At 55.7% G+C, this 12,226-nt stretch overlaps 1 protein-coding gene across 1 annotated transcript in view; it reads right to left on the bottom strand.

Moving 5' to 3' along the window:
• The window catches only part of LOC111159676 (spectrin beta, non-erythrocytic 5), a 46,563-nt gene that overhangs the window by 27,790 nt on the left and 6,547 nt on the right, over positions 1-12,226 (bottom strand). Inside the window, 14 exon segments of the mRNA XM_022522242.1 lie at positions 603-702; positions 854-993; positions 1,130-1,370; positions 2,553-2,840; positions 3,162-3,401; positions 3,630-3,760; positions 6,412-6,564; positions 7,262-7,462; positions 7,904-8,110; positions 8,188-8,388; positions 8,474-8,627; positions 9,073-9,305; positions 9,404-9,542; positions 10,829-11,466. Coding sequence (XP_022377950.1) covers positions 603-702; positions 854-993; positions 1,130-1,370; positions 2,553-2,840; positions 3,162-3,401; positions 3,630-3,760; positions 6,412-6,564; positions 7,262-7,462; positions 7,904-8,110; positions 8,188-8,388; positions 8,474-8,627; positions 9,073-9,305; positions 9,404-9,542; positions 10,829-11,466 — 3,066 coding nt within the window.

The following is a 12,226-nucleotide window of genomic DNA, read 5'->3' on the forward strand; positions in this document are numbered from 1 at the left end:
GGTTACCGCTCACAAGTGGGGACAGGAAAGCGGAGATGGGAAGGGAAATGTTCCCCTCACAGCAGGAGGAGGTCCGGGGAGGGACAGCCTGGGGCCCCCCAATGGTGTCCTGTGCCCAGAAAACAGGAGCCCTTGGTCAGTCCCCACCACTCGGGCCACCTCAAATCACATATGGCCATTTCTCTCTCCTAATAGGCTTATGCCACAGGAGGCCTGTGGACCGGCACAGCTCTGAGTCCCCATGGGGGCTGAACAAGTCTCTGACAGAGCCGAGGTCTGTGGTGGGTGCCCATGGCCCAAGCGTGAGCCCAGAGTGTGGCCCAAAATGATGGGCAAGGGGAGTCGCCAGGTGAGGGAGGCCAAGAGAGTTTATCAGGACTTTGTTCAGTCCTGCCTCAACAGTGTGGCCTCAGCCTGTAAAAATCAGAGCCATAACACATGTCCCACAAGAGGGGCTATGGGGGTCGGTGGCAGAACAGAACATGTGGGAAGGTGCTTTGCAAACCATAAAGGGCTCTGCATTGTGCACGAGTGTTCACGCAGCAGGGGCCTCCTAGGCCCTCCTCCCGGGAGGCCTCGTCCATCTGGGCTGGCCGCCTCACCTGCAGCTGGAGGGAAGCCAGCAGCTGCCTCCTCTTTTGCTCGCTCCTCTCCTGGACCCTGGTCCACTGTGCCTGGACACTCTGCAATTGTTCCGGGACCCTGGAGGCCAGGTGGAGTGGGGGAGGGCTCAGGGGTAGGGGACTCAGCTCAGGGCATGCCCCGCTGCCACCTTGATGCCCACACCCTCTCCCAACCTCAGGGCAGCAGGCCATATAGGGTGTGTGCTCTGTGCCCATGGGCCTTGACTCACTTGTGTGCAGCAGGGTGTTGGCTCAGGGCCAGCTTCTCACCACGTGCCCGCAGAGCCTCTGCTCGATGGCCAAGGATGTCCAGGAGCCGCCCGAAGTCCCGGTGCTGCTGCAGTAGGCTCTGGGCCTCCCCGACATCGTCCTGGGGGGCAGAGGCTGGGGGTCATGCTTGGGACGATGGGGTCAGGGCCACCAGCAACCCCCACCCCAGCCCATCTTCAAAGCTCCCCCCAGTGATGGGGAAGCGGCCCTGCAGCCCCGGATCCCTGGCCCCCTACCCCAAGCTTGTCCCGCTGCAGGAAGGCCTCGTGTCTGGCACAGGTGGCAGTGAAACCATCGACATCTCCGCCAAACCTCTGCAGCTCCAGCCCCTCCTGCAGCCGCTGCCGTCTCTGCTCCCAGGCGGCCTGCAGGCCTGGGCCTTGCTGGCCCAGGAACCTCAGAGCGCGGGCCACCTCCTGGGAGTCTGGGGAGTCCAAGGCTGAAAGGGTCTGGCCTTGAGCCTCCAGCTGCTGCAGCCTGTCCAGAACGACAGGCGGAGTGTCAAACCCCATCTGCACCTCTCACTGCCCCTTCCTCCCCTCTCCCTTGGTCACTCACTTTGGAGCTCTGATAGGGGGGTAACTGGCAGGGGGGATCTGAGGCTAGTTAGCCCCAGTGGTGTACTCGTCCCCTAGGACAGCTGTGCCCTAGCTCACTAGTGAGGTGCAGACCATAATGGGCCAGGCACGCTGCTGAGGTCTCATGGCGGTCACGCTTCCTGCTGGTCACACACTCGCTCCAGGGCCCCATCCCACTGGCCATGCCCAGGCAAGTAGAAGAATCCCTCAAACTGCACCCGGGCCGCCATATGACCATGGACATGAGAAAGGGCGCCTCTCTCAGCCAGCTGAGTACATGGGCACACAGCTTGGGGACAGGTGACACCTTTGTGTGGATTAGGAAAAGGCTCTGCTTCCTCTGAGGTGAGGCAGCCTCAACCCATTAGTAGAGTCTGGAAACAGAGGACGGGATGGATTCAGTGCCCAACTCGGCTACCTTCAGGCTCTCCTGTGCGGGTACAGCCTGTGAACTGTACGTGGTGACCTACCTGCCTGCCTGACAGACCTGGGTTGTCATCCCCGCAAGACCGATGGTCTAGCCAGACTGGGGAGGAGCCATATGACTCTGGGAGCCTGTGGGGTCTGTGTCATCCAGAAGCGAGTACTCAAAGCAATACATCAGGCTCACCTGGATGGGGTATGGCCAAGTCTGCACTTGACAGAACCTTCCGGGAAGCTAAGATTCTGCCCTGTATCCCACCCCACCTCACCCCCAGAAGTACACAGGATGCCTGACTAGTTCTTGGTTACATCCCCCTCCCTTTTTTTTTTTTTTTAAGATTTTATTTATTTATTTAACAGACAGAGATCACAAGTAGGCAGAGAGGCAGGCAGAGAGAGGGGGAAGCAGGCTCCCTGCTGAGCGGAGAGCCCGATGTGGGGCTCAATCCCAGGACCCTGGGATCATGACCTGAGGTAAAGGCAGAGGCTTTAACCCACTGAGCCATCCAGGCGCCCCTACATCCCCCTCCTTAAAACCTGCCCCAAGCACCTGCTGGATCCTAGCTTGGCCTACTCCCCTGGGTGACACCCTGTTTCCTGCCTCTCGCTTTCTGGTGGCCTCCCCTGAAGGCTGTCCTGTCTGCCCTCCCCTCCTGACCTCTCCTGTTGTAGCTGGATCTCCACCAGCAGGTCTGTGTGCTCCATCAGCAGCTGCTGGGCTGAGGCCACATCCACCACCTTCTCCTCCCCGCGCAGCTGAGCCCAGATGCCTTCCACCCATAGCAGCAGCTGCTGGCTCTCCTGCAGGAAGCTCTGCCGCGCCCGTGCTTCAGCCCAGGCCCTAGCCTGTCGGGCCACCTGCTGCTGTCCCCGTTCCAGCAGCTCCCACAGCGGCTCCACCTGTTCTTGCAGGGACCGGCTCTCTGGGGGGCCCAGCTCCTCAGCCCTGGGAGATGGGGTCCACCGCCTCGTTAGGACCCTGCCCTGGAGGCCTGGTGTCCAGGCTCGGATTCCCCAGGGGAAGGGGTAGGGACACCTCATTCCCATCTCCCCCCTTGCCCCTGGGGCAGCAAGTCTGTGTGGCTCGCCCTTTCTCCATGGGCATTTCCTTGTACCCTTACCCCACCTGTGTCCCCCCCGCCCCCCGTCCTTCAGACAGCACATCCTGCCCATCCTCCACTTTCTGTCCCATTCCTCATTCCCACAACCCTGCTCAATCCTCCCCTGCCTCCCAGGGCCCTGTCCCCATGCCAAGCCCAGGCTGTACTTCATGGCTGCCCTTTTCAGGTAGTGGACTCTCCTCTCCAGCATTAACATCTTCTGCTGGGCCAGGTGCAGGGGGCGGTGGCTGTCCTTGGATTGCCCCAGCTGTAGGGTTTCCAGCTGGAGAATCAGGTCTTGCAGCTGGACCTGTGTGGATCCACACTCATGCAGAAAAGTGCACACATCTGTGGTGTGTGCCAGTTGTGTTTCCTTCTCTTTCTTCAGGGCTTCCATCTGCCCCCACCTGACCAGAGGAAACAGGGATGTCTCCATCACGGGGACATCCCCATCCACCCCAGGACCTTGGCCGGGGGCTCACACAATGGCTGCTACCAGGCTGGCCATTCCCACACCCTCTCCTCCCTGTCTCTGACACACCCAGTGTTTCCTCCTGGCATCTTGGGAGGTAGATAAGCAGGCTCCACAGGCCTGGGAACTGTATCCAGCCCGTCCCGCACTCCGTCATTCTTACCTCTGGCTCAATTCCTCCTGCTGTTGCTGAATTCTGGGGGTACTGTCAGGATATCTCTGCTTCAGCTGTTCTGCATTGCTGCTGACCTCAGCCCAGTAGCCCCTTCCCACAGCCAGGGTAGTGAGGAAGTTCTGGGGAAAGGAAGACCAGGCCTTGAGGGGTTTTTTCTCTTCTCACAGCTGCCCTCAAGACTACAAATTACCTCAGACATGCTCTGCTGCCTAGGTGTTTGAACTGCTTCCCTCTCAAAGGACTGGGATTTCTGACCTTAGAGGGCGGGAGGGTTTTTTTAAAAATTCAAAGCCAGGGGGTGCCCGGGTAGCTCAGTGGGTTAAGCCTCTGCCTTTGGCTCAGGTCATGATCCCAGGATCCTGGGATCAAGCCCTGAATCAGGCTCTCTGCTCAGCAGGGAGCCTGTTTCCCCCCACCCCCCACCTCTCTGCCTACTTGCGATCTGTCAAATAAATAAATAAATAAATAAATCTTAAAAAAAAATTCAAAGCCAGGTATCCAAACTAGAAAGAAGTAAAACTGTCACTATTTGCAGATGACATGTATTATATACAGAAACCATAAAGACCCCACTGACAAATTGTTACAACAAATGAATTCAGCAATAGTGCAGGGCACAAAATCAATCTACAGGGATAGCTAGCACTTCTGTACACTAATAATGAACTGTCAGAGAAATTAAAAAAATATATCACTTATAATTACATTAAAAATAAAGTACCTAGAATACATTTAACATAAGAGATGAAAGACCTACACCTGAAAACTATAAGACTCTGATGAAAGAAATAGAAAAAAAAAAAAAAAAAAAAGGCAAAAACAACCCACAAATAAATGGGAAGATATACCATGTTCATGGATTGGACAAGTTAATATTGTTGAAATGTCCATACTACTCAAAGCAACCTACAAATTCAATATAATCCCTATCAATTCCAACATAATTTTTCACAGAACTAGAGCAATCCTAAAATTTGTATGGAAACACAAAAGACTGCATAACTACAACAATGTTGAGAAAGAACCAAGTCAGAGGCATCAGGCTCCCTGATTTCAAACTACATAGTTTACTATAATAAACTATAGTAATTATTTATAATAATCAAATAGTATGGTCTTGGCATAAAAACAGGCATATAGATCAGTGGAACAGAACAGAGAGCCCAAAAATAAACCCATGCACATAGGGTCAATTAATTTATGAAAAAGGAGCCAAGGATATACAATTGGGAAAAAAGATAGTCTCTTCAATAGTGCTGGGAAAACCGGACAGCCACATGCCAAATATGAAACTAGACCCTTACCTTACACCATAAACAACAAATTCAAAATGTTCAACAAGAGCAAATAATCTTCTTTCTCCAAAGAAGACATAAAGATATCCAACAGACATATGAAAAGATGCTCAACATCACTAATCTTCAGGGAGATGCAAATCAAAACCACAACCAGAGATCACCAGAGAATGGCTATTCTTGAAAAGACTAGAAAGAAGTGTTGGTGAGAATGTGGAGAAGAGGAAGAAAGGAAACCCTTGTGCACAGTTGGTGGGAATGTAAATTGGTGCAGCAACTATGGAAAAGAACACGGAGGTTCCTCAAAAAATGAAAAATAGACCTACCTTACGGTCTAGCAACTCCACTTCTGGTGTTTATCCAAAGAAAATGAAAACACTAACTTGAAAAGATATCTGCACCCCCATGCCCGTAGCAGCATTACAGGCAATAGCCAAGATATGGAAGCCGCCTCACTGTCCACTAATGGATGGACAAAGAAAATATGGTATATATATACCTACCACATCCAAAAGAATTAAATATTTCTTTCATACCATAAAAAAGGAATGAAATCTTGCTATTTGGGACAATGGGAGGGACCATGAGGGCATTCTGCTAAGTGAAGTAAGTCAGAGAGAGATAAATACTGTATGATCTTACCTGTATGGGGGTATCTAAAAACACAAAACAAAACAAGACAGACACAGAGGACAGATTGGTAGCTGCCAGAGGTAGGGAGCTGGGGGTGGGTGACATGGGTAACGGGGGTCAAAAAGCGCCAACTTCTAGCTATAAAATAAGTCATAGGGATGGAATGTCTAGCATGGGGACTACAGTTAATCAGACTATGTTGCATATTTGAAAGTTGCCAAGAGAGCATATCTTGAAAGTTCTCATCCTAAGGGATGCCTGGGTGGCTCAGTCAGTTAAACATCTGCCTTCAGCTCAGGTCCTGATTCCAGGGTCCTGGGATCGAGTCCCACATCAGGTTCCCTGCTCAGCAGGGAGCCTGCTTTTCCCTCTGCCTGCCAACTCCCCTTGCTTGTGCTCTGACAAATAAATGCCCAAAAAATCTTTTAAAAAAGTTCTCATCCCAAGAAAAAACTTATGTAACTATGTGTGGTGATGGCTGTTAACCAAACTTACTGTAAAATGTACATGTATATTGAGTCCTTATGGTAATAATAGAACATTATGTGTTGATATTAACTAGACTTACAGTGGTGATCATTTCACAATATCTACAACTATCCTACCATTATGTAGCATCCCTGAAACTACTGTAATGTCACATGTCATTTATGCTCGATAAAAAAACTTCAAAGCCAGACCCCTTGCTCCTCCTTCCCAGACAGGCCTAGAGTGAACATGGACCAGTCAAGCATAGGAGCGAATAATGGAGAGGCAGGAATGGGCAGGGAGGAAGAAGGATGGGAATAAGGAGAGGTGGCAGGGCTGAGCAGCTGAGAACCCCCACCCTTGGTGAGCAGTACCTCATATGTGAGCCGAGTGACCTCTAAGTTGTGGGCCTGGGGCTGCAGCGTTTGGAGCAGTGCTGTCTGGTTCTCTAGCCAGGACCGCAGCTCCCCACAGAAGCCATGGAAGCCCCACAGGGCTACCGCCTCCTCCAAGCGCGCCCTGTGGTGCTGGGGAGAGGCCGGCCCAGGGATTGTGGTGAGGGTCATCTTCCCCATGGTGCTCTCAGAGTGGTCCTGTCACCCCAATTCCCCACTGGTGGGCCCAGTGCCCTCTGTCAGAGGACTATGGGAGGGAGCGGACAAGAGTTCAGCATCAGGTCAAGGACCCTGGCAGAGTGTGCCCTTTTGATCTAGCCCTTGGCTCTCAGGTAGGGCCCTACTTCTGGGGGACCTGGCTCTGCCTAGCTCGGTCCACCTCTCTTCCAGGCTCTCCTCCTGCTGCCTACCACTCCCGGCTTCACTGCTGGGCTCCAGACTCTCTGGTCTTTACTCCTCTTGGGTGCTGGGCTCCAGACTCTCTGGTCTTTACTCCTCCAGGGCCTCCTTCCTCCTAGGTCCTGCCTAGGCCATGTGTCCCTGTCTCCTCTGCCCCCCCCCTCCCCGCCTCCCTTTACCTGCTCTTAGCCCTTCCTTGTTCCTAGTCTTAGCCCAAGTATCCCTCCCTCAGAGATGCCCTCCCCGTCTGCCAGGCTGACCTGGGCTCCTATCACATCCACAGCTGTCTACTGACTTCTCATCTCCTCTGCCAGCACATAAGCTGCTTGCAGCCAGCATGCATGTCCAATAAGGGCTCCGTCCCTGGGCTCCCAGCTCAGGGTCCAGTAGAGAGTAAGGGCTCCATGAACATCTAGAACAAGAATGTTACCTTTGCCAGGGCCCGCAGGCCCTCATAGTCTCGGCTCAGGCAGTCCTGTGTCTGGAGTATGGTGTTAGGGTCAAAGATGGCGTCAGGCTCAGCCGAGAGGGCCATCTTCCAGGTCCGGCGGGGGCCGGAGTGGCAGGAGACCTCGCTCCAGGTCCCCAGGTGGCTCAGGGCTTTCTTCGGAGAGCTCAGGGCAGACACCACCTGTGCGGACAAGACAGAGTGCAGCACATCCACTGGGGCTCCCCTAAGCACAGAAGGCTCCGAATGGTGCAGCCAGGGGTTGTCCCTGGGCTGGTAAAAGTGAAGCGGGGGCATTCCAGCAGGAACCTGGTTAATGCCTGGAAACTGACAGGCAAAATGAGCAAAGCCAGACGCACTGGGTGACCTCCCTGGGTGGGCAGACAGGATGCCACGCACTGGGCTGGGCAGGAGGCAGGATGCTGCCCGGGAGGGGTGCCCAGCCGGGTGCCCCGCACCCCCCCCCCCAAGCCCAGGGGAAGCCCAGGCTTCCCGGTAGGCGGCCACAAAAGCCCTCCCATCTCCACTTTCTGTGTGGTCACGGGAAACAGGGGCCTCGCTGAGACCACTCGTGCATTTGGAGCCGGAGGCCCGTAGTTCTGGGGCCCTCCCCGCCCCACGCACCATGAGCGACACCTGCGCTGCGGCCGCGCGTGCCTGCTCATCCAGCTGCCGCAGCTCGGCCCCGAAGGCCTGAACCGCGCGCTCCAGCCGCCGGTGGCGCAGCAGCAGGGCCTCGGTGGCCGCCGGGTTCCGTCCGCAGGGGGCGCTCTCCAGGGCCGACCTCTGTTCCCGCAGCCAAGAGGCCGCGTCTGCCGCGTCGGCCAAGTACTGCGGGGAGGAGGGCAGGCTGTGCACTGGCCGCCCCGCACACACCCGCCGCCGCCCGCCGCCCACCGTCCCGCTACCTGTCGGGCTAGCAGAGTTGCCTGCAGCCGCGCCCCACGCCTGGCTGCCCCAGCCCGGAGCCGCTGCAACGTGCCCTGCAGCGCCTCGGCCCTCTCGTGGGGATCTGGCCGCATGCGGTGCCCGCGGGCACTCAGGTCGCATCCCCTCCGCAGGAGATCAATGCACACGTTCTGGTGGTGGCGCAGCTCGGCTTCCAGGGCCTGGCGGGGTGCAGAGTAGGGATCTGGGTGAAGGGAAGAAGGGGGCCGCAAGGTGGGGACTGGCAGGGTGGCAGGCCGCAGGTACCTTGTGTTTCTGCAGGGCTGTTCTGATCTGGCCAAGGTCCGGGCCCAGGGCCTCATCCTCCACCAGCTGCCCGCGCTCCTTCAACCAGGCTTCCTCCTCCTCGCAGTGGTGCAGGAACTCAGCCTGCTGCAGGCTCTGCTCCAGCAAGGCCCGCCTGAGGGAAGGCAGGGGCCCCAAAGGGATTGGGGAGGGCTCCCCAGCAGATTCAGACACTTCCCCCGAGACAAGAGTTTTCTTGTTCTGGATGACTCAGCAGGGGACCCAGAAGACTTGGGGGTGAGGGATAATGTGGAGAAAGTTGCCAAGTCAGCAGTATTTTTTTTTTTTTTTAAGATTTTATTTATTTATTTGACAGACAGAGATCACAAGTAGACAGAGAGGCAGGCAGAGAGAGAGGAGGAAGCAGGCTCCCCACTGAGCAGAGAGCCCGACGTGGGGCTCGATCACAGGACCCTGAGATCATGACCCGAGCCGAAGGTAGCGGCTTAACCCACTGAGCCACCCAGGCGCCCCAGTCAGCAGTATTTTTAACGTGGGCAGGAGGTAACTGGGTTACACGAAGATTCCGGAGTAGGTAGAAGAGTGGGATGAGCTCTTACCGGGCCTTGACCAGAGACACCAGGCTCCAGTGGAGCTGGGCCAGTGCCTGGGCCTTGGCCTGCAGCACCTCCACACCAGTGCCCAGGGAGGAGTCCAGCTCTGCGGTCTGGAGGGCAAGATGGTGCACATGGGCTCCGTGGGCGGACACCTGGGCCTCCAGCAGGTCATGCTTCTGCAGTAGCTCCATGGTCTTTGCCAGCTGCTGCCCACAGGCTGTGGAGCTGGCCAGCACCTGGCCGGGGGTGGACAAGTGAACATTGCAGCCCCATAGTGCTGGTGCACCAGCTTTTTGGCCTGGGGCAGGGGGATGTCTGCTGGTACAGGGCCCACCTGGAGCTCCTTGAGCTGATTGGAGGCACTCTCCACCTCGTGCAGCAAGCCCAGCATAGCCTGCAGGTCTGCCATCTGCTTCTTCTGCCCTTGGAGACGTTCAAGAAGTCGCTGCCAGCGTCCAGTGATCTCCAGTTGCCTGCAGTACATGAGAATAAGGGTGGTCTTTACTGGGCTGCTATGGGGAAGCCACCTTGGGGGCTATAGCTGGTGGGGGACTTGGTTGTCAGGGAGGAGCCTGAGCCTGGTGGCTGGGGCCTTGGAGCATCCTAGTCTGGGTGATTGGGGCATCGTATTCTTGCTTCTCAGACACAGACAGAGAAGCCAGAGGAAGGGTCTGTGAGGTTCAGGTCTTCAGGGCCCCCAATCCTTCTTTCCAGGCCCCATCTCAGATGATAGACAGCAACTCCAGCCTTCTAAGTGCCTGTGCTATAATCTGGAGAACTCACTTTCTCACACCCCGCATCTGGTCTGTCTGCAAGTCCCCCTGGGTTCAAAATATTTCTAGAATCCCACCATTTCTCATGGCCTCCGTTACTTCTCTCTGGCCTAGATTATTGTGCAGCCTCCTATGTGGTCTGCTTCTGCCTCTTCCATCTGTCCCCGACATGGCCTCCAAAGTGATCACTGTAGAAAAGGAGTTAGACTGTGGCACTCCTCGGCTCAGGCTCTCCCACAACTCGTTCCGCTCTGAGTAAATCCCATCTTTAGGGCACCCTACAGAACCCAGCATGATATCTGCCTCCACCCTTTGGGTCTGTCCTTCTGGGACCTCAGCTGCTGCCAGTCCCTTCGGTCAGCACTGGCCTCTGTGCTATCTTTTACAGGCACTGCACAAGCCATTCCTGCTGTCTGGGAGAGTCTGTCCCATCTGTATGGCTGCCCCCTCACTCCTCGCTGGTCTTTGCTCAAAAGTGAACAGCCCAGTCTACCTTCCTCTTCCTCTTTTGGCACCTTGTAATCTCCTATGCTTTATCACTATTTTTTATCATTTCATTCATATATATATATATATATATATATATATATATATATAGAGAGAGAGAGAGAGAGAGAGAGAGAGAGAGAGAGAGAGAGAGTTTGTTTTCCTTAGACGTGTGTAAGCTCTGGGAGGGGAGAGATTATTGTGTGTCCTCTTCACTACTAAATCCCCAGCACTAGCCCAGTGCTCGGGAAATAGTAGACGCTCAATAAATGTTTGTTTAGTGAGTGAATTAATAAGAAGTATGTAGAAAGGGTGGTGGTTTACCAAAAGGGGTCCATTACAGATGCTGGAACTTCAGGCATTGGTGGGAGTTTGAGCTTCCCAAGGGGAGCCCTTACCATATGACACCTCTATGGCCAGGAATGGGCACACATAAAGATAAGGGTATGATAGGAAGGCCTTACCCTGTTTTGAGGATAGTTTCTATGTCCCGGGCTCACCTGCAGGCCACCTCCTTCCAGCCAGGGTGCTGCTGCTGCTGGAGGACATCTGTAATCTCGGCCAGGGCCTGGAAGCGCCCCTCTTGGGGCAGGATGCTGGCCTCCAGCATGCCCAGTCTCTGGGCAGCTACCTCCACTGTGGCCAGGCTGGCTGGTGGGGCCGCAGCTGCAGCCCGGTCCAGCATGTGCTCTGTGTCCATCAGGAAGCTCTCCCTGAGGGCAGCCTTGTGCTGGAAGCGCCGGACCAGGGTTTCCAACCGCTCAAGTTGCAGGATTCTCTGCAGCAGGGCCTGGCTCCGGGAGGCCTCCGCCCGCTCCAGGCATGCCCAGCACTGGGACAGCTCTGCCGGGCCCAGGCCCTCGGGAGGCAGGAAGGGCTTGCGGTTCTGGGCCTGAAACGCGGTCCGCAGCCGGAAGAGCAGGGCCTCTGTGGCCCCTCGCTGCTGCAGCCGTGGTGGCTTCTCCTGGGTGCGGAAGTGGGCAAAGGCCACCAGGAGCCGGCGCATGGCCGGTAGGGAGTTTGGGAAATCGTGCGCCTCCAGCTGGGCCTGCTTCTCCGCAATCCAGCCTAGCAGGTCGCCCACCAGCTGCTTGTACTGGGTCTGCAGCTCCTCTGTCTCCTGGAGCTGAAGCAGGATCTGGAGGAGGCAAGGGCATAGGGCAGCACTGGGGCACAGGCCCTGGGATGAAGGCACTCCCCTTTTGGCTGCTGAGTCAACCACCAGGGTTCCCAGGGTGGGTGGCAGCTCCTTCCCCCAAGCTGAGGTTGCATGAACGTGGGGTTCCTCCCAGCCCCCAGAGAAGCAGGTCTGCCTGCATTGCAACTTTGACCCAGAAGCGTGGGGCCCCCATCCTGGCTCCCTCCATCTTATTTTACCCCATTTGGTCTCATGTCCGGGAGTCCCATTCTTTTTCTGAGCCGTCTCTCTCTTCCCTGAGGCCCCCACATCCCTAAAGCAGCTCAGAACCCTTGGCCTCAATCGTTTCCCTCATGCCCAACTAAGACACCAACCATAAGAACAGCCTTTCCAGACCTCTGCACCTGCCACTATGCCTGGAGAGGAAGAGAGCTCCCCAAAACTGGGACTGAGCTCAGCAGGGCTGCTTCTGTGCCTGTCCTTACAGAGTCCGGCTCTCTGAGCCTTTCAATCCCATTAGGAGCTTAACAGCCTAAGAGCAGGGGGAGGGGGAGGGCTGGAGGCAATGGAGCTCACCTGGCTTTCCCTGTGCGCCAGACCCTGCGCTGGGCACTGTGCATACACCCCCGAAAACTCACGGCAGCCTTCTACAACCCCAGGCATTATTGTTGCCATTTGACAGAGGAAGCACAGAAAAGTTAGGGGACATGGTCATGGCCACACAGCTAGGAAGTGGCAGAGGCAGGCTTCAAACTCAGGT

This window comes from Enhydra lutris, unplaced genomic scaffold (genome assembly GCF_002288905.1).
Source record: "Enhydra lutris kenyoni isolate GAN:26980312 unplaced genomic scaffold, ASM228890v2 scaffoldscaffold4, whole genome shotgun sequence".
NCBI lineage: Eukaryota > Metazoa > Chordata > Mammalia > Carnivora > Mustelidae > Enhydra > Enhydra lutris.